Below are 22,500 nucleotides of genomic sequence, written 5' to 3' on the forward strand. Positions count from 1 at the left end.
CTTAGTTTCTCATAAAGAACAAGTTTTCTCTAGTTTCGATTCCGTCTTCAATAATTTTTCTACATATATATATATATATATATATATATATATATATATATATATATATATATATATATATATATATATATATATGTGTGTGTGTGTGTGTGCGTGTATGTTGTTATGTATGTGTACCTACACAGGTGTATATGTATGTATGTGTATGTAGGTGCATGTATATTTATGTGTATGTATGTGCATGTTAATGTGTGTGTACGTATGTATGAGCATGTGTTTGTGCGGATGTATTTATGTGTGTGTATGTATGTGTCTCTGTAGCTTATGTGTGTGCATTTGTTTATGTGTAGTGCAATGCATTCATGTGAATGTGCATATGTATGTGTATGTATGTAATCACGCGGTGTCTGTGTCTGTGTGTATGAGTGAATGGCTATGTAAATATAAACATGTATGTGTGTTTGTGTGTATGTACTGTATGTGTACTACTGTGGATGTATGTGTTTATTTTTAAGTATGTGTATGCGCATCTTTCTATGTGTTTATATTCGTGTGTATGCGCATATGTGTATTTGAGTGTATTTGCATGTCTGTATGTGTGTATGTGCATGTGTGTGTATGTGCATGTATGTATGCCAGTCCAATTCTAAATCTAATCCTAAGCAGTGCCAAACAAATAAAAAACAACAAACAAAAGCAACAACAAAACCCTAAAGAAGCAACGACAATAGCCATAACTCAGCCAAACAAACAAACAAACACACACATCTATCAGCTCTAAATTTATCTATCGTAACTCAGGTGTGGAGAACCTGTAATTGCCTCACTAATTGCACAGGTGAGATAAACACAGGTAAAGTAAAAACAGTATAGTGGATTTATTGAAGGACAAGATCAACAAAAGAGGATGGACGGCAAAAACTCCTCTCTGGGTACACACACACACACACACACACACACACACACACACACACACACACACACACACACACACACACACAGTAATGCTTATAACAAGACGTATCCTGTTTCTCCTGGAATTTAACATCCATGCCCAGGGAGATAAGGGTGGTTTTCGCCTTCCCGATGACGTGGTAGGGGGGGTGGGGGCTCCGGTTCACAATCCAAACTATTCCTGTTGAGATGAGGTTAGGTTAGGTCAGATTGGGTTGGTTTGGGTAGACTTATTTGATTTTGTGAAGTTTGGGTCTTACTTCTCTCCTGCCCTAACAACCCTTCTCTGCTCTCTCCTACCCTAGTCTAGCTTAGCCTACCCTACCCTAGCCTACCCCTATCCTGCCTTACAATAACCTACTCAACCCTAGCTTTCCATCCCCTACCCTATCCTACCCTATCCAATCTTCTTCCCTTACACACACAAATCCCTTCAACCATTACCCAACCCTGCTCTGCCATTTCTTCTTCTTTCCTCCCTTCCCTTACTCATCTCTTCCCATTCCTTCCTCTCTCACATCCTCTCCTTATTTCCCCTCTTCTTCCCCCCCATAGCTTACTATACCCAACTCACTATACGCGTTTCACTCTAATTTGGCCCAGATTTTCGTCCTTCAGCTTATTTCACGTAGCTCGGTGACGGAAGAAGTCAGTGTTATGACTCAACATCGTATGGCTCTTCTTCGTGACAAGCATAGCCTTTTAGAATAACTCCATTGCAACAACTCAGCATTCAAGACGGAGTGAAGTGTATATTAGTCCAAGTAATCGAATAGCACCCACGTCAATAACTATAAAAAATAAATAATAAAGCAAGAATAACGAATAGACTCACTATGTCCGATGGGTTTCGGGACAGAGGAATACTAGAGTGTACACGAGTCGTAATCGGTTCCTAATACGCCTCGAAGACCGGCACTCAGGGAGGGTGTAAGTCAGGAATTTGGTGGCAGAATAGGTCCTCTTAGTAGTCACGTCTGCGGTAAGGACTGTGGGGCGGTTCAGGCTGGGAGGATGAGGGCTTGGAGTTATCTTTTTGCTTTACACGCACACACAAGCAAACACACAAACACACACACAAACACACACACACACATACACACACACACACACACACACACACACACACACACACACACACACACACACACACACACACACACATGAATAAAAATGAGAATGTTTGGTTCATATATTATTTAGGAGGAATTATATCTTTGTTTTTGCTTCACACACACACACACACACACACACACACACACACACACCCACACTTACCTACTTACACGCACCTACTTACAAAATGTCCCAAAAATCAACCCAGCCAGATGTCTTGCCCGTCTTGTAGTCCTTGATTTAAGTGCCACTAAAGCACCGTCCCACCTTTTGGTACCCGACGAAATACCTCTCCTGCTCTAACCATCTCCCCAGGTACTGAAGAAGACGTAGGAAGGTAAATACTGAAAAAAGCCATTCCGTAGGTAGGTACTGCCATCAACATCATCATCATCACTGACCCTCTCCCAGTTGAAGTCCTTGATAATGGGTGTAATAGGACAGTCGACCCGGAAGTACACTTGCCCCTTGAATCCCATCATCATCATCATCATCGTCGTCGTCGTCGCGCCCATCTTGACAAATCTACACCTGGTGGGAGAAGAAACGAGGACCATTAAACCAGTCTCAGAATAAATCGCAATGGAAAAGGCGTTTCGAAGCATCTTAATCTTACGGTAATTCGGTCCGAAGGTAAAACAGGGAAGGCTACATAGAAGAATTTGTCGACTGTGTCAGTGTTTGTGGTTACAAGTGGTTTGCGTGTGTGTGTGTGTGTGTGTGTGTGTGTGTGTGTGTGTGTGTGTGTGTGTGTGTGAGTGAGTGAGTGCGTGTGTGTGTGTGTGTGTGTGTGTGTGTGTGTGTGTGTGTGTGTGTGTGTGTGTGTGTGTGTGTGTGTATGTTTGTGTGTGTGTGTGTGTGTGTGTGTGTGTGTGTGTGTGTGTGTGTGTGTGTGTGTGTGTGTGTGTGTGTGCTTGAGAGAGAGAGGGGGGGGAAATGGACCATAAGTTCAGTAACGGAACAAACTGCGTTACTTCTTTCCACGCTACCTGTCCACGTAACCACACCACACATATCTATGCCACACTCCACCCCCATTCACATCCACCCCACCACCCCTACACCCACACACCCATCCACATCCACCCCACCACCCTTCCACCCACATACCCATCCACACCGCACTCCACCACATCCTCACCCACTCCTTACCCACCATCCGCCCATAGGTGAAGATGTGCTCAGGTGAATCATTAATTGGCTTCCGGAAATAGAGTTATAATTAGCAGGTAAAGTAGTAGTAGTAATCGTAGTAGTAGTCGCAGTAGTAGCAGGAGTAGTAGTAGTAGTGGTAGTAGTAGTAGTAGTAGTAGAAGTAATAGGAGTGTTGAGGGACTTTTTTTACCCGGCATGGGAACCACCCAGGCATATCAGTGCCATCACGTGAAGGCCTCCCTCTCTAGCCCCGGGTGCGAGTATAATGATTATGATGATGATGATGATAAAGAAAATGAGGTTAATGAGGACACAGAGAGATGAATGAAGGTGAATGAAAGTGAAGGAAAGTGAAGGGAAGTGGATGAAAGTGAAGGAAAGTTAAATGAAGTGAAGGAAAGTGGATGAAAGTGAATGAAAGAGAAGGAAAGTGAGAGGAAGTGAATGAAAATGAAAGTGAAGGGAAGTTAATGAAAGTGAATAAAAGTGAAGGGAAGTGAATGAAAGTTAAGGAAAGTGAAGGAAAGTGGAAGAATATGACTAAGATGCTCCTGACATGTATTCCTGAAGGCTTAAGGAGAAGGTGATATGCAAGACAGTGATTATGACGATGAAAGTGTTGAATATAATGGTGATGAGGGGAAAGTGACGTTGCTATTGAAACGGTGACATCTCCTGCCATAAACAACAACAACAACAATAAAAACAACAACAACAACGAGAGAAAAGTAGAAGAGGAACACTGAGGAGTATATGGATGGAAGTCCTTGAGAGAGAGAGAGAGAGAGAGAGAGAGAATTAGGCAACAAATACAGAGAGAGAGAGAGAGAGAGAGGTAGGCAACAAATACCCAACCTGACATAAAATTCCGGGATCAGTGATTGGCTCCAAGTGGGATAATCGACCGGAAACGTGCAGGTAATCCAGAAAACACACCTGTCTCACCTGGACCACCTGTAATCAACGAACCTCTCTCTCTCTCTCTCTCTCTCTCTCTCTCACGACACCCACCCAAGCATATAACAGTAACGCCACGCTAAGCTAATTATCTCCTCTCTCAATCTTTTCTTTTTTATATATATTTTTTCTTGCCGGCAATGTTTTTTTTTTTTTTTTATCTTTCCTTTTATCTGTAACTCTTATATATTTTTTCCTGAGTCGTTGGTGGTCACTTTTTATAGACGAGTTTCCGGTCAAAATTTTTTTGAAGTTAGATGCTTGTATGGGTAGAAAATACGCAGAAAATAACTATGTCACCCATTATTTCCCCCCAAAATGTGCAGAGACATGAAAAAATAACAGATAAAATAGCCGAAAATTCCCGTGACTCTGAAACGGCCTGTGATTGGTCGTGACGTCACTTCTCACACTGAGGCAGCATAGTCTGCTTTGTTTACGTTTAGCCATCATTCATTGTGCTTATTTCTGACCTTTAAGAATGTCTAGTGACAAGAGGAATAATTGCTAATGTTTCGTTCTAATGTGTAAGTGCACTGACAAAAGCACAGTAGGGAAATTATTCCTCTGTATACCAGCCAATAACAATACACGAAAGCAGTGGTGGCTGGCTGCTCGTTGCAAGTTTCCAGTCCTGGAATGCAGTCTTTACTGTTGTGAAAATATTATATTCTTCACCATATAGGTTCATACACACCTAATTATCTGAAATTCGGTAAAAAAAAAAAAAAATAGGCTTAATTTAACTCTTAACCCGTCACGTCCCGAGGTTTTCCGCACCTCCGAAATCCCCCAGTCCCGAGGTATTTTCGAAAAAAAAAATTGTGGCTAAAACCTTCGCTTTTGGTGAGAAACATCGAAAATTCATAGAGAAATCGCTCACCTGAGGTTTAAAATACCCAATCCAGGTAGGAGTTCCTCCTTACTTGACTGGGTTTTCTAACATGCTGGCACCAAAGAAAACGAATTCTATGGGAGGGTAACTATTTTATCCACTCATAAACGGTATTTATTTATTTACTTGGTACGAATGTATATGTAGTATGAGAGTATATTGGTTTTCAAGCAGTAATAAAGGCATTATAAGCATTGTTTCACTCACTAACTAATCACCATACCTGACCTTTTTTTGCCACATTACCTGATCATTATTTCTGGCTGTTTCTTCTTCTAATGCTATGTAAACATTGTCCTCCACATTGTCATCGATTGGGGAATCATTCTGGCCCTGAATATCTTTACTAGCCAGGTCACTGGTAACAGGTGAATTGCCGAGACAATGGCGTGAGGGGGGGGAGGGGGGAGGTTATGCGGTATAAGGCTTTGTCCCTGCTTGGCATCTTCTAGAGGAATAGAGGAAGGTGTCCCGTATATACATATGAAAAATCACGCGCGAAAATTGAAAATTGTGCAAATTAAGGACCTTGCAATTGCACGACGTACCGGTACGTCGCCGGGACTGATAAATGCAAATCGTTGCAATGTACCCATACGTCGACGGGACGGGGGGGGTTAAAGGAATATTAGGAGTCAGACCGAAAACGTGCTAAGGTTAGCGTGTATTTCTACTTTAGATCGCCATCATGCCTTGGCAGACTTCTGTTTTCCACAGATACTGATTTAAAGTGCAAATAAGTCCATTTGTATGTTAAATTAATATTTATACAAAGCAGAAGTCTGCCAAGGCAATCTGTTGAACGAAAGGAGAAACACTCGCTAATTTTAGCGGGGTTTCGCTGTGAATCCGGATTATTTAAAAGGTAAAATTGAATACAAAAATTTTACCAGATTTTGGATAATTAGGTGAGTATGAACCTCTGGTGATAAAATCTATAACACTTACCAATTAAAAAGTGGCAATTCGGTGTTGATTCGGTAAATGACCGCCGATTCAGTATTTCGTCACTCCCCTGAAGTATTGTAGTTCAGTCACTGAAACTGTTTTTTTCAGAAAACTAATAATGAAGAGGTCAAATATTAAATATTCATGAGCATAATACCATTATAAACTCATACAACTGATACTGTACGGCATACATTTAACACTTTCCACCTCATGAGGTACGAGCACCGCTCGGGAATGGTGTAGCTGTAAGCTACTTCTAGTCGATTTCCCCACAATTTGCTTACCTAACAGGTACCATACATTTACACCATGAAAAGTATTCCTTCACAACATACCTGAAGGGGGTAGTTTGGATCTATGATGGCCATGTAGGTACAACTATCATCTCTGTTACTGGTAAAGTATCGTGTGATGGATTGGAGCGTCTTCTGCAGTGTGAATGCTGACGTCATCGCCAACATGGTGGCTCCTTCCCTCCAGCCACAAAGAATTAAAGTTGTCACGTCTTGTTCTGTGAAAATAATAAATTAAATTAAAAGATATATATACTGTAAGTTCTTAAGTACATGGCAGAATGCACTGGCCATGTTTACCCAGAACCGGCAACACGTCTATCGATTTATCCATATCAGTTTCCTCTATCTTTCTGACTACGTATTTATCTATCAACAATATATCTTTACCTATCTATTCATTTATCTATCAATAGTATATCTTTATCTATACATTTATCTATTGGTATATATCTCTTTTATCTATTTATGTAGTATATACACTGGGAACTTCTTTCTACCTATTAATCTATTTTTATAAGCTATTGATCTATATACCTACTCATCTAGCTATCTATCTATTTCTGTGTGTATTTATCTATCTATCTATCTATATATATGAGTACTGAAACTATAATCACCGAACCTCACCTCCATTCACTACAGCACCTTCTTCTGTGGGTCCCTCCTACAGGTAAAGCACAGTACACACACTGCAGGAACGACGCCCCCCTTGTAAGTACACAGGGCCACGCCAGGGTAAGACCAGGGATCTCCTCACGCCAAAATGCAGGGGAAGGTGAGGCCTCGCTCCACCTCATGCAGTGCCACCACGCTTAGGACCCTTGCCTTGCCAATATCGAAATTGTCATACCTGAAGTGACGTAATCCCACCTATATGAAACAGCGCCACTCTCGCCGATTTCCCGCGCAGTAGTTTCGCTAATGTCGGTAAAGATGATATTGATCCGGTATATGTAATACGTTTGTACACAGGGAGCCACGGTGACGAGGTGGTGCCGTGTCTTGTTCGCGAACTGCATGCACAAACAGGAGCAACGGATCATATAATATTCTGCCTCTTCTTCTTCTCTTCTTCCTGTCTGTCTATCTATAGCCAGACGCCTTAATCCCGTCAGGGGTGGCCACAAATAAATCGCCTCCATGTCGCCCTGCCTCCTGCCATTTCGCGCCATCCCCCGAACTTACACCCCTTCTCTCCCTTGTACCTCTCCACTTCATCGGTCGATCTCATAAGAACATAAGAAGAGAGGATAATTGCAGTAGGCCGGTTGGCCCATGCTAGGCAGCTCCTACAACTGTAACTGAACTACTAGAATGAGATAAGGATAGCAAAGAAGAAGGCTCTCCCCCGCCCTCCAAACTCTCCAGCCGATATCGGCAGGAAAAAGTCAGAAAGAACACCACGCAGTATAGAAAAACTGGCGTGGACATTTTACAGGAAAATGTGAAAGGAGAATAGAGACAATCATAGTGTAACCCGAAAAGGAAAAATTATGAATTAGTATTGGTTATAAGATTTTCTTTTTTCTATATCCACCCCTTATTTGTCATATCCTTATCTAGCCTATGCTTGAAATTCTCAATGGAAGAGGCAGCAACTACTTTACTAGGTAGCTTATTCCATTCGTCTACTACTCTATTACCAAACCAATTTCTACCTATTTCCTTATTGAAACGGAGTTTTTCTAGTTTGAAGCCATTATTTCTAATTCTATCCTGTATGCTTACTTTAAGTACCTTGCTAATATCATCCTTATTTATACCCTTCATCCACTTAAACACCTCAATTAAGTGTCCCCTTACTCTACGCCTCTCTAGCGAATGCAGACTTAGTCTTTTCAGTCTGTCTTCATATGACAGCTTCCGGACGTCATGTATCATTTTTGTGATTCTTTTCTGTACATTTTCTAACTAATTAATATTCATTCTATAGTAAGGTCACCAGAATTGTACTGCGTAGTCTATATGTGGCCTTACTAATGCTAAATAAAGTTTCAGTATTACTTTTGATGATCTATTGCTCACGCTTCTCGAAATAAATCCTAGGACCCTATTTGCTTTATTTCTCGCATTAATACACTGTTTCCTTGGTTTAAGGTCGTTACTAATCATAACTCCTAAATCCCTCTCGCATTCCGATTTGCTAATTTCTTTCTTATCTATGCTGTATTTAGTGTCTCCAATAGTTTTGACTACGTTAAGTACTTTGCATTTTTCAACGTTAAATTCCATTTGCCAAGTTTTAGACCATTTGGATAATATATCGAGGTCTTTTTATAAGTTATGACAATCGTCAGTCGAGTTAATGATACGCCCTATTTTTGTATCGTCGGCAAATTTGCTGATGCTACTATTGACTCCTAAGTCTAGATCATTTATATCTCCCCCTCCCTCTTCCTTCTGGCTAATATTCTTAGGCTGACAGACGCTTGGCATGTTTTTCTGGCCAGAGATACGAAAGTTCGCCTCTGGACGCTGCTGTTCGGGTATGTTTGCAGCTTGTTCGTTATTGTTATGATGTCAGCACTTGTTCCAGCACACGTGTGGACGCGAACTAATATCTCACTTCTGCTTCTCACTTTCCTTTGCTGGCTAATATTCTTAAGTTGAAAGAGTCTTCTTATCATCTGTTATAAATACTTAAGTTCACCGAATATTTCTCCTGTCATATTTTCCACTTTTACCCACCGAAAATACCTACCTCTATCTATCTATCTGTCCATCTATCTATCTTTCAATCTATCTATCTATCTATCAATGCCACTCTGTCCTTCACCATCAGGCTGCACTCTCTCCAACTCACCCCACCTCCCTCACTCCTCACCATCTCATCCTCTGTCTCCCCCTACCCCGCCATCTCGAACATAATATAATATGTACTATTAAAATCTCTCTCTCTCTCTCTCTCACTCACTGTAGGCCAGTACCTTCAGATGAAAATCCCTGAAGAGCTTGAAAAAGAGTGTGTTGTCTCCAACACTGACACCCACTAACAACACCTCAGTGCTGCCCACGGTTGCCAGGTCAGAAACTGCCAACCTGCCGACTCCGAGTTCCTTTCTCAGACCCGTCAAAATGTCAGCCTTCTCGCCCGCCCATAAACCGCCTTGCCAGTAATCACAGACCAATAAAATTAGGTTTACAGGTGAGCAACAAATGACGAGAAAAATAGTTATATCTTATAGAAACTTCATACATTAGCCTCACATTAGTTATATATTAAATTTGCAAAATGCACTTGTTTCATCACGCGGGACAGGCAATCCATTATCGCAATCCATTTTTCTTTTTCACAGCTTTTATTGTATTTTCTGTTATACTTTGCATATTTACCCATTGTCTTCCCAGTTCCACTATCCAGCAAACCTCCCTTCACTGCTCCCTGACTAAAATTGAAATGCTGCCTCTCTTATTTTACCACCACGATATACATGGCCGCCAGGTCCCGTAACCTGTGTTTGAGTGTGGATTAGGGGAGTCATATCCCGAGGGAGGGCTGAACCGGGTGCTAATGGTTTCGTTAGTTCCACCCACCACCACCTGCCCTCGATCTTGATCTCTCCGGTCACCCTTGTTTTTGCTAAGAGACAGGAGTTACAGTAAGGTTAATTTAGCAAATACCCTCTCTAACTGAAGCCGACGAAAAACACGCAAGTTAAGATATCAACTCGCCCAAAAAAACGACCAACCGCCAATGTTAAAGTAAACCAGCCAGCCTTAATTTAATACCGCCCAATTTGGCGGAAAATCCGGCAACGTGGCAACTCTCGCTGGCAGGTCGGTGGGTGATGCTGGCGCCCAATCCATCACGGAAACGCGCCCAAAAAGCGCAGACTGCAAAATGACACACACACACACATACCTTCAATCAGTCTTGGGAGTGGTGAGAGCCAGGTATTGTTATTCTTCTCTATTATTAACCCGTAGAGGTGTGTGTGTGTGTGTGTAATTCACCGGGTCGGTCAGGATCACTTGATGGTCGTGATCGTCAGCTTTTACCCTCCCGGAAGGGAGCTGAGAGCTCATATAGTCCGATCTAAGGGCAAGGCTGTGACCTTCACACATGCACACACCCGTCCCCTTGCTCAAGGGGGACAGTAACCACCTACTTCGTCAGTGAAACTTTTCGCAACCTGAGCGAGGCGCGAACTCCCGTCCACCAGTTGGCAAGTGAGAGCGTTACCACAGCACCAGCGAGCGGTGTGTGTGTGTGTGTGTGTGTGTGTGTGTGTGTGTGTGTGTGTGTGTGTTCTTACCTAATTGTATCTTTACAGGAATGAGTCAAGCTCGTACTGTCCCGTGTCTTAAACGATATTTATCGTACATATCCCTAAATTTGTGAATTGTTTTGGCACACACTATTTCATTCGGTAGTGCATTCCATTGATCAATTGCTCTGTTTGGGAAACTGAATTTCCTTACGTCTTTATCACCTCTCTTCTTATGCAGTTTTTTGCAGTGTCCTCTTGCTGATGCTTCTCCATATGTTAAGTAATCATTTATGCCTATTTTCTCCTTCCCTGATATGCACTTATATAGCATAATCATGTGACCTCTTTTCCTTCTCTCCTGTAGTGTTGGTAGATTCAGTTTATTTAGTCTTTCTTCGTAGCTTAGGTCCCTTAAGCTTGGTATCCATCTTGTAGCGGCCCTTTGAACTTTTTCAATCTTGTCTATGTGCTTTTTGAGATCAGGACTCCAGACTACTGATGCATATTCCAGGGTTGGTCTAATGAATGATGTTATTATCCTTCTTAGGATGTCTTCATTTATGTATGTCAATGCTATTCTCATATTTGCAAGCAGTGTATACATGTTCCGTACCTTCTCGCTGATGTGGTCAGCTGGAGATAGTCTGTTATTGATAATCACACCTAGGTCTTTCTCTCTTTCTGATGTGTATAGGGTTTTATTTCCTAACTTATAATCCCAATCAGGTCCTTTTGCCAAACTTGATTACATGACACTTGTCCACATTGAATTCCATTTGCCATGTACTACTCCATTCATGAAGTTTATTTAATTCTTCTTGTAGCTCTTTAGAAGAGTCTGTGTTAGTAATTCTCCTTTGTATTTTTGCATCATCTGCAAACATATTCAGATAACTCTCATTTCCAGTGTTACTGTTTATATCATTTATATACACCAAAAACATGATTGGTGCCAGCACTGAACCCTGTGGTACTCCACTAGTCACTTCTTTCCATGATGAGTAGTTTCCTCATAGTACTGTTCTCATTTCTCTTTTTATGAGAAAGTCTTGCATCCAACAAAACAGTTTGCCTCGAATTCCTCCTTGACGGTACAGTTTCCATAAAAGTCTTTGGTGTGGAACTGTATCATAAGCTTTCTTGAAATCTAAATAGATACTGTCCACCCATCCTTCCCTTTCCTGTATTGTATTTGTTACTCTGTCATAGTAGCTCAACAGATTAGTAACACATGATTTTCCTTTTCTGAAACCAAACTGTCTTTCTGTTATCATCCTGTGTTCTTCTAGATGATTTACCCAAGCTTTTCTTATAAGCTTTTCTAATACCTTGCTTACAACACTGGTCAGTGATACTGGTCGGTAGCTGAGTGGATTTTGTCTATTTCCTTTCTTGAATAAGGGGACAATATGTGCTTTTTTCCAAATATCAGGTAGTTTACCTTGACTCAAAGATTTCTTGAAAATTAAAAATAATGGTTTACTTAACTCCTTTGCACATTCTCGTAGTACCCAACATGAAATTTCATCAGGACCACTTGCTTTTACTCTGTCTAATCTACTTAACTCCTCCTGTATTACTTTTTCTTCTATTTGTATATCTGGTAGTATGTGTGGACATGCATGTTCCACATAGTCCCTCTCAAAATTTTTTTCTTCTGCAAAAACTAATTGGAAATTCTTATTTAGTGCTTCACAAATATCTTTCTCTTGTGTATAAGTGATTCCCTCGTAAGTAATTGATTGTATTATATCTTTTACTTTGGTTTTGCTTCTGATATAGCTTTAAAACAGCTTTGGTTGATCACTATTTTTATTTATTATATCCTCCTCAAACTGTTTTTGGGCTTCCCTCCTTATTCTTGTATAATCGTTTCTTGCCTGTTTGTAATTATAATACGCCCTTTCACTATTATGTCTTCTGTATCTATTCCACAACAAATCTCTTCTTTCTTTTGATTTTTTACATTCTGTATTGAACTATTTCTGTATTTTCTTATCTGCTTCTTTGTGTTGTGGGATGTACATCTGGACTCCTATTTCATAAAATTCACAAAATCTTTTATATACAGCATTTAAATCTTGTCCTCTAAGCTCATTTTCCCAATCAACTTCTAAGAAATACTTCTTTAGGTCTTGATAATATCTCTTTTTATAGTTTAGGCTCTTTTTGTAACTGTCATTGCTGTTTACTATGTCATATGCTATCCTGAAGTTATAATTTAGTACTGCATGAATGCTTTTGCCGAGTGCAGGGTGATATATTAAACTGTCAGTATCATTTTCTTGCCTAGTAAATATTAGATCTAGCACTGAAGGTACATCAAGTCCTCTTTTTCTGGTGGTTTCCCTCACATGTTGCGTTAGGAAGAACTCTTGTACGAGATCCAGGAGCTTATGGTCCCAACAGCTTTCTTGGCTAATTATATCCAGAATATTCCAATTTATATTAGTATGGAAATCCCCAGTTAGTATAATTCTTTCTGATTTCTCTTCCTTTTTATGTAGTAATGATCTTAAACTCTGAATTCTACTCTCTGCCAGGTCCTCATATTCATCTCTTTCCCATGTGTTTGATCTGGGTGGCATGTACAAATTGGCTACAATTACTTTACCTTCAGATGTGTTGATCTCTACTGCAATCAGTTCTACTTGTGATGGTATATCTAGTTTTATTTCATTGACTTTTAGATTTTTCTTAGTTAATATTATAATTCCTCCTCCTTTTTTTAAATTTCTGTCTCTTCTCCATATATTGTATTCCTCTAAGTTTATTATGTCATTGGATATCCTTGGTGTTAATTTTGTTTCAGTTAGGCATATTATTTGTGGTTCATTTTCTCTGACATAATCATTCATCTCTAGTAATTTAGATACCATTCCATCCACATTTGAGTACATCAACTTTATCATCTTGTTTATATACTTGTCATGACATGGTTCTACTACCTTCCTCCTTTTCATTCCATCCTGTTTGTGTACCACTTTAGTACCTGCAATCCTATTACTTTGTAAAAAAAAATTCTTCTCCTCTTCTGAACTTTCCTCATTTTTTGTTTTTGCTTCCTCCCTTTTCTCTTTCATTAATTCCAGTTCCTCTTGTGTTAGGCATCTTTTTATCCATACATTTTTGAGCTCCTCTTTTTCCATAAGATTCTTTGCATTTTTTAGTATCTCTTCCACAGTGTTTACACTCTGGAAGGTCACCTTCAGAGGTCTTGTCTTGCTTTTCTCATATTTCCCTAACCTTTTGTGTTCCTCTATGTCTTTACTACAGATTTCCTCTGATACTTCTTTCAGTAAGTTCATTACATTTGTCATCTCCTTTTTGTCTCTAGTGATCTTGTTTTTAAGTTCTTCCTCTTCTATACCAGTGATTACTATTGATTTGTTTATCTCTACTGAATCTCTGACTAACTTTGGATTGTTTTGGATTATTCTTTTCACCTCCTTTTCAATCCTTTTTTCCTCCACCCTTGTTTCTAAGTCTTTCTTTACTTTCACCATTTCAGCATACGTGGTTTCTACATCATTTTTGTAGCTTTGCACAGCTTCATTCACTTGTGTTATCTTCTCAATATCACTGCTCTGGTCAATAAGACTGCTAACTTGCCTAATTGTCTCTGTGTCATTTTTGAACTCTTCCATAACACTCTCGTGATTGACTACTGTACTTGCCATTTCACTCATTTTCTTCCTAAGTGTACTCAATTCCACTGTTAGTTCATTGATGGTTGTCTTTCTTATTGGCCTCCCTTCCTAGTTTTTCTATTTCTTCATTTTGCAAGTGCATCTGCTTCTTTATTTCATCAATTTCATTTTTGAAAGCCATTTCTAGTTTGTTTACACGTTCAACCAGTCTATTGTGAGTCTCCATTTCAACCAGTTCTTGGTAGAAATCATCATTTTGCTTTTTACCTTTATCCCTTTTCTTTTCCAAATTTGCTTTACTAAAGTATGTATCCATTTTGCAATACTAAAAGTGCAGAGCATATACTTACAATCCCCGTGTTGTTGTAGTCTAAACAAACCTCAGATGACTCAGAGTATTCTTTCATCTTGGTTCTTTTTCCTGTTTGAACAAGTCTTGTTTAAACTTTTTTTTTTCCTTTTAAAAATGAAAAATCATTTAGTCTAACCTGGTACAGAGCTTGACTCATACAAAGATACTAATTTAGGTAATGCCACTGGCCATGTTGGTTTGGTACGGAGCGCCGATATCGCACGTCCGCCTCGATTGAATCCCTGTGTGTGTGTGTGTGTGTGTGTGTGTTGATAGTAGTAGTAGTAGTAGTAGGTGACGGTCGGCAAGTCAGACCAAAGAGGAGCGGGGTCAAGTGAGAGAGGGTCAGATGGCCGCGCCTGTTTAACATTTACAAGCAGGTCGCAGTTTCTCTCTGGGGAGGGGGAGGGGGATAACAGGATGAGTGGAGGCAATGGACTTTAATCTGGATTAGAGAGAGAGAGAGAGAGAGAGAAAAGGATAATACATAAGGTATGGAGTGGCAAATGAGGCAAAGGGAGAGCTTTGCGTCGTCAGTAATTAGGGGAGCAGGGCTGGGTTGGGCTGGCTTGGTAAAGAGTGTGAGGGTTCAGAGGCAGATGTAAGGAAGGAACAGGTTGGTCATTATGACTCTGGTGCTGACAGTACTGCACATCAGTGATGGACATAGCACTGTAGTAGCAACATGTAGGGATGGATATAAGTTCGTTCGAAAACGCACAAAGAAGAATGACAGAAATGATACATGATATTCGGAACTTTTCATAGGAAGACAGACTAAGAAGACTAAATTTGCTCTCTGTCTCTCTGTCTGTCTGTTTGTCTGTCTTTCTGTCTGTCTGTCTGTCTCTGTCTCTGTCTGTCTGTCTGTCTGTCTGTCTGTCTCTGTCTCTGTCTCTCTCTCTCTCTCTCTCCTGGGGGGAGATGTGCGCCACCCTGGGGAATTTTGTTTCTTTTATGAGTGACATATAAACTTAGTCTTTCATTTCTTTATTTTTTATTATATCTAATTATTATTAAAAATATTTATTATCGGGGGCTGGGTGAGCTGCCATCCTGTCTGAGTCAAGGACACAAAGGAAAGTGAACCAAGTCGCTCTGGCCGGGTTAGACTGGGTCGTTGTAAGTGTTGCCGCTCAGGAGGGTTTAATATATTATTTTTTTACTGAGAAATTGATATATTTTTACTTATATTCCTGCACATTATCATATAATCATAATTGTGACATTATTACCCACCCCAGAAATTGGGCAACAGCAAATAAAAGTGACTACATATTTTTTAGCATCACTTGAAAATATTTATGCCACGTTTCTGTATTCCTGTACAAATATTTTATGCATAATAAGTTTACTGATCTTTCATATATTATAATACACATGTTAACATTGTATTCGTATGTGCTTATCTTATTTGTGCTGCCTTTTACATATAAAACAGCCATTTCACATCGCGGGTTTGGGAAACATAGGAACACTGTACAGAGGGTCGCGCCACACCCTAGCCGCCAGTTTAGATTTGTCAGACCAGGGTCTGACAAATACCTACCTCTATCACTCTGTCCACCTATCTATCTATCTATCTATCAATGTCACTCTCTCTTTCACCATCAGGCTGCACTCTCTCCAACTCACCCCACCTCCCGAACTCCTTCTCTCTATCTCATCCTCTGTCTCCCCGTCCCCCCTAGATCTGGAACATATAATATGTACTATTAAAATTTCTCTCTCTCTCTCTCTCTCTCTCTCTCTCTCTCTCTTTCTCTAGGCCATTACCTTCAGATGAAAATCCCTGAAGACTGTGAAGAAGAGTGTGTTGTTTCCACCACTGACACCCACTAACTACACCTCAGTGCTGCCCAGGGTTGCCAGGTCAGAAACTGCCAACTCGCCGAGTTCCTCTCACCAAACCCGCATAAATATCAGCCTTCTCACCCGCCCAGAAACCGCCTTGTCAGTAATCACAGATTAGTAAAATTAGGTTTACAGGTGCACAACAAATGATGTGAAAAATAGTTTTATATTATACAAACTTCATACATTAGCCCCACATTAGTCATATATTAAATTTGCAAAATGCAGACAATCAATTATCGCAATACATTTTTTTTTTTCACAGCGTTTATTGTATTTTCTGTTATATTTTGCATATTTACCCATTGTCTTCCCAGTTCCACTATCCAGCAAACCTTCCTTCACTGCTCCCTGACTAAAATTGAAATGCGTCTCTTTTATTTTACCACCACGGCATACATGGGGGAAAGCCCCAGGAATTGATGGAGTGTGTGGTGAAATGCTGAAGCATGGGGGAGAGATAGTAGTAGAATGGATGTGGAAGATGTGCAGATTGGCCTGGGAGGAATGTAGAGTCCCGGAGGATTGGAAGTCGGGTATAATTATTCCCTTGTACAAAGGAAAAGGGGAAAAAGAAGTGTGTGGTAATCATAGGGGCATTTGTCTTCTTAGTATAATAGGAAAAGTGTATGGTAGGATACTTATTGACAGAGTTAGAGAATGAACAGAGAAATTAGTTGGAGAAGAACAGGGAGGTTTTAGGAAGGGAAGAGGTTGTGTAGATCAGATATTCATTCTTAGATCTTTAACTTTCTAGAGAAGGGAAAGAAGTTGTATGCGGCTTTCATGGGTTTGGAGAAAGCATATGACAGGGTGGATAGACAAGGATTGTGGAAAGTGTTAAGAATATATGGAGTAGATGGGAAGTTGTTGAATGCTGTGAAGAGTATGTACGATGGTGCGAAGGCTGCAGTGCGTGTGGATGGTGAACTAAGTGAATTTTTCGCTTTGAAAGTTGGGTTGGAACAGGGATGTGTCAGGTCTCCATGGTTGTTCAATCTGTACATGGATGGGTTAATAAAAGAGGTACAAGGTAGGGTAGTGGATGTTGGAGTGGCCCTGGTGAGAGAGGATATTGTTTGGAAACTCCCTGTACTGTTGTTTGTAGATGATACTGTGATGTTGAGTGATGACGAAGGGGAGCTGCAAGGCTTGGTGGATCAGTTTGGGAGAGTGTGTAAGAAACGGAATTTAAAGGTGAATGTATGGAAGAGTAAAGTGATGGTCTTTGAGAGAGGTGAAGTCAGTGAATGTACAGCAAGGTTGGATGGTGAAGAATTGGAAAATGTGAGTACGTTTAAGTACTTGGGTAGTGTGATGAGTAAGGATGGAGGTTTAGAGGGTGAAGTGCTTGAAAGGGTACATCAGGGAAGAAAGGTTGCTGGTTCTTTGAAAGCAGTGATAAGAAACAGGGAAGTGAGCATGGAAGTGAAAAAGTTACTACATGACAGTATTGTGATACCAACTCTAACGTATGGAAGTAAAGCTTGGACGTTGTTGGAAGGACACAAGTCAAGAGTGAGAGCAGTGGAAATGAGTTATTTAAGAGGAGCCTGTGGAGTCACATGGAGAGACAGGCTGACGAATGAGGATATAAAGGAGCGTTGTGTGTGGATGTGGATGTGATAGTAAGCGTTATGAGGAATACACTGAGGTGGTTTGGCCATGTGGAGAGGATGGAGGGTGAAAGACTGACGAAGAGAGTGTATGTGAGTGAGGTGGAGGGGGGAAGAGGGAGGGGGAGGCCGAGGATGAGATGAAGGGATGGGGTGGAGAGGTATATGAGAGAGGGGTGTGTGAGTTAGGAGCAGGGCAGTGAAATGGCGGGGGACAGGGCGACTTGGAGGCGGTTTGTTTGTGGCGACCCCAAACAGGATTGAGACGTCTGGCAATAGATAGATAGATAGCATACATGACCACCAGGCCCCGTGACCTGCGTTTGAGTGTGGATTAGAGGAGTCATATCCCGAGGGAGGGCTGGGCCGGGTGCTAATGGTTTCGTCAGTTCCACCCACTACTACTACTACTACTACTACTACTACTACTACTACTACTACCACGCTTGCCACATACATAACTCCTCCCGCGGAATCACAGTTCTCAACTCACACTTCTCAAGCATGAGGTGCGATTCGTCCTATCTACCACTCTTCCTCCGAGTTGACCTAAAGGCATATCATTATCATTATCATTATCATAATCACCATCATCATCATCATCATCATCGATATCATCACCATCATCATTTTCATCACCCTTTTCTTCATCCTCCTCCTCATCACCATCATCATCATCATCATCATCATCATCATCATCATCATCATCATCACCATCATCCCTCTTCTCCTCCTCCTCCTCATCCTCCTCATCATCATCATCATCGAAATATTGTCCCAATGGTCTAAAACTTGGCAAATGGAATTTAACGTTGAAAAATGCAAAGTACTTAACTTAGGCAAGACCATTGGAGACACTAAATACAGCACAGATAAGAAAGAAATTAGCAAATCGGAATGCGAGAGGGATCTAGGAGTTATGGTTAGTAACGACCTTAAACCAAGGCAACAGAGTATTAATGCGAGAAATAAAGCAAATAGGGTCCTAGGATTTATTTCGAGAAGCGTGAGCAATAGTTCATCAAAAATAATACTGAAACTTTATATAGCATTAGTAAGGCCACATTTAGACTAAGCAGTACAATTTTGGTGTCCTTACTATAGAATTTATATTAATTCGTTAGAAAATGGTAATAGCGATCATGAAGAAATTAAGTTCAAATTTATTTGGGATGTCTGTTCCACTGAAAAAACCTCCACCGTTCCTAATTCTCATCTAGGAAATTTCGATGGTTTAAGAGCTTATTTTCGAACCGTATTCCACAGGGAGATTAGCTATTTGAGGGAATGCCAGGTCAGTGGGGAACCCCAGGTCATAGGTGAAGGGCAGGAAACACGTGGGAATGTCCATCAGGTGTCTGTGAGGAGGGAGGTGGTAGATGGGAATGTAGTCCAGGAGACGGAAATTAACTCAGCTCCAGTACCAAGCAGACGTTCGACCAGTGAGAAATATAACGAGTTAATAAATATAATACACGAAGGCCAGGATAGATATATCCCATCAAAACCGTTTAGAACCAATAATTCAGAACCAAGATGGTTAAACAGTAGATTAAAATCTCTCACACGCCAAAGGAAAGGAATAGAGAGAAAAATAAAACGTGGAGAGGAGCACTTCCGTAACCGGTACACGAGTTTAAATAGAGAAGTAAAGAGGGAGATAAGAAAAGCAAAGAGAAGTTATGAAATTAAGGTTGCTAGTGAATCAAAATAAAACCCAAAGGGTTTTTATCAAATGTATCGTACGAAAAATAAGGATAGGATAGGACCACTCAGAATAGAATCAGGTGACATTACCAGTGAAGATAAAGAAATGTGCTCCATCCTAAATAATTATTTCTTATCGGTATTCACCAACGAAAAGCTAGACCTGGTTCCTCAACCAGCAAATATTTACGATGAGAATACGGAAAATATTCTTAGTAAAATAACCATTAGTAAGGAGGACGTATTGAAAGAAATTAATTAGTTAAAATCTCAAAAATCGCCAGGTCCGGATGATATATATGCAACAATTATAAAAGAAACCAAAGAAGAATTATGTCAGCCACTTTTAACATTATTTAATGACTCTTTAAGTTCAGAAGTTCCAGAGGCTTCGAAGACAGCAAACGTAGTGCCCATCTTTAAAAAGGGTGATAAATAAGCTGCGTCGAATTATCGTCCGATAAGTCTAACGTCAATAGTAGGAAAAATGATAGAGTCAATTTTGGCAAATAAGATTAGAGAACACTTAGAATGATTTAATCTTATAAATGAAAGTCAGCACGGATTCAGGCAAGGACGATCCTGCCTCACAAACTTGTTGTCATTCTACTCGGAGGTCAACGAGGCAGTAGACAGCGATAAAGCGAACGATGTTATTTATCTGGACTTTAGTAAAGCTTTTGACAGGGTCCGACACGAAAGGTTAGTTAGAAAGGTTCCAGCACACGGTATAGACGGCGATATCTTAAAATGGATAGAATCCTGACTGAAAGGACGAAAGCAGAGAGTATTAATAAATGGAACTAAGTCGGACTGGGGACTAGTAACTATCGGTGTACCACAGGGTTCAGTACTCGGTCCCTTATTATTTATTATATATATAAATGATCTAGACTTAGGAGTCAATAGCAGCATCAGCAAATTTGCCGACGATACAAAAATAGGGCGTATCATTAACTCGACTGACGATTACCATAACTTACAAAAAGACCTCGATACATTGTCCAAATGGTCTAAAACTTGGCAAATGGATTTTAACGTTGAAAAATATAAAGTACTGAACGTAGGCAAGACCATTGGAGACACTATATACAGCTTAAATAACAATGAAATTAGCATATCGGAATGCGAGAGATATCTAGGAGGTATGGTTAGTAACGACCTTAAACCAAGGAAACATGTATTAATGCGAGAAATAAAGCAAATAGGGTCCTAGGATTTATTTCGAGAAGCGTGAGCAATAGATCATCAAAAGTAATACTGAAATTTGATCTTGCATTAGTAAGGCCACATTTAGACTACGCAGTACAATTTTGGTGTCCTTGCTATAGAATGGATATTAATTCGTTAGAAAATGAACAGAGAAGAATGACAAAAATGATACATGACGTCCGGAACCTGTCATATGAAGACTGACTGAAAAGACTAAGTCTGCATTCGCTAGAGAGGCGTATAGTAAGGGGAAACTTAATTGAGGTGTTTAAGTGGATGAAAGGTAGAAATAAGGGAGATATTAGCAAGGTATTTAAAGTGAGCATACAGGATAGAACTAGAAATAATGGTTTCAAACTAGAAAAATTATGTTTCAATAAGGAAATAGGTAGAAATTGATTTGGTAATAGAGTAGTAGACGAATGGAATAAGCTACCTAGTAAAGTAATTGCTGCCTCTTCCATTGAGAGTTTCAAGCATAGGCTAGATAAGCATATGACAAATAAGGGGTGGATATAGAAAAAAGAAAATCTTATAACCAATACTAATTCATAATTTTTACTTTTCATGTTACACTATGATAGTCTCTATTCTCCTTTCACACTTTCCTGTAAAATGTCCACGCCAGTTTTTCTATAGTGCGTGGTGTTCTTTCTGACTTTTTCATGCCGGCTTCGGCTGCAGGGTTTGGAGGGCGGGGGAGACCCTTCTTCTTTGCTCTCCTTATCTCATTCTAGTAGTTCAATTATTCTTCTAGTAGCTGCCTAGCATGGGCCAACCGGCCTACTGCAGTTATCCTCTCTTCTTATGTTCTTATGTTCATCCTCTTCATCATTATGTTTTTCGCCTAAGGATGAGATGAAGTAGGATCAAGAAAATAGTATACTTAAAAAGATGAAAAATAACAATCCAATAAATAAATATATATACAAATGTATAAATAGATAAATAGGAGTAGACATTTACTTTTCAAAATTTATCTTAGTTTCTCAAAAAGAACAAGTTTTCTCTAGCTTCGAATCCGTCTTCAATAATTTTTGTGAATGTATGTATGTTTGTATGTACGTATATATGTATGTTTGTATGTATGTATGTATGTATGTGTGTGTACGTATGTATGTGTACCGACGCAGGTGTCTATGTATGTATGTGTATGTAGGTGCATGTATATTTATGTGTATGTATGTGCATGTATATATGTGTGTACGTAAGTATGTGCGTGTTCTGCACGTATGTATTTATATGTCTTTGTATGTATGTGTCTTTGTAGCCTATGTTTGTGCATTTGTTTATGTGTATTGCTATGCTTTCATGTGTATGTGCATATGTATGTGTATGTATGTAAGCACGCTGTGTCTGTGTGTATGAGTGAGTCTATGTAAATATAAACGTGTATGTGTGTTTCTGTGTATGTACTGTATGTGTACTACTGTGGATGTATATGTGTTTATTTTCATGTATGTGTATGTGCATGTCTGTATGTGTGTATGTGCAAGTATGTGTGTATGTGCATATGTGTATTTGAGTTTATTTACATGTCTGTATGTGTGTATGTGCATATGTGTCTGTATGTG

The 22,500-nt window shown here is 40.0% G+C and overlaps 1 protein-coding gene across 1 annotated transcript in view; it reads right to left on the reverse strand.

Annotated features, from left to right (window-relative positions):
• Window positions 1-22,500, reverse strand: part of LOC145411543 (uncharacterized) — a 39,834-nt gene that overhangs the window by 5,827 nt on the left and 11,507 nt on the right. Inside the window, exon 4 of the mRNA XM_080281554.1 lies at window positions 9,239-9,430. Coding sequence (XP_080137680.1) covers window positions 9,239-9,430 — 192 coding nt within the window. The remainder of the gene's footprint in view (window positions 1-9,238; window positions 9,431-22,500) is intronic.

Source organism: Coenobita brevimanus, chromosome 90 (assembly GCF_032717465.1).
Source record: "Coenobita brevimanus isolate Jiangsu-jjx chromosome 90, ASM3271746v2, whole genome shotgun sequence".
Lineage (NCBI taxonomy): Eukaryota > Metazoa > Arthropoda > Malacostraca > Decapoda > Coenobitidae > Coenobita > Coenobita brevimanus.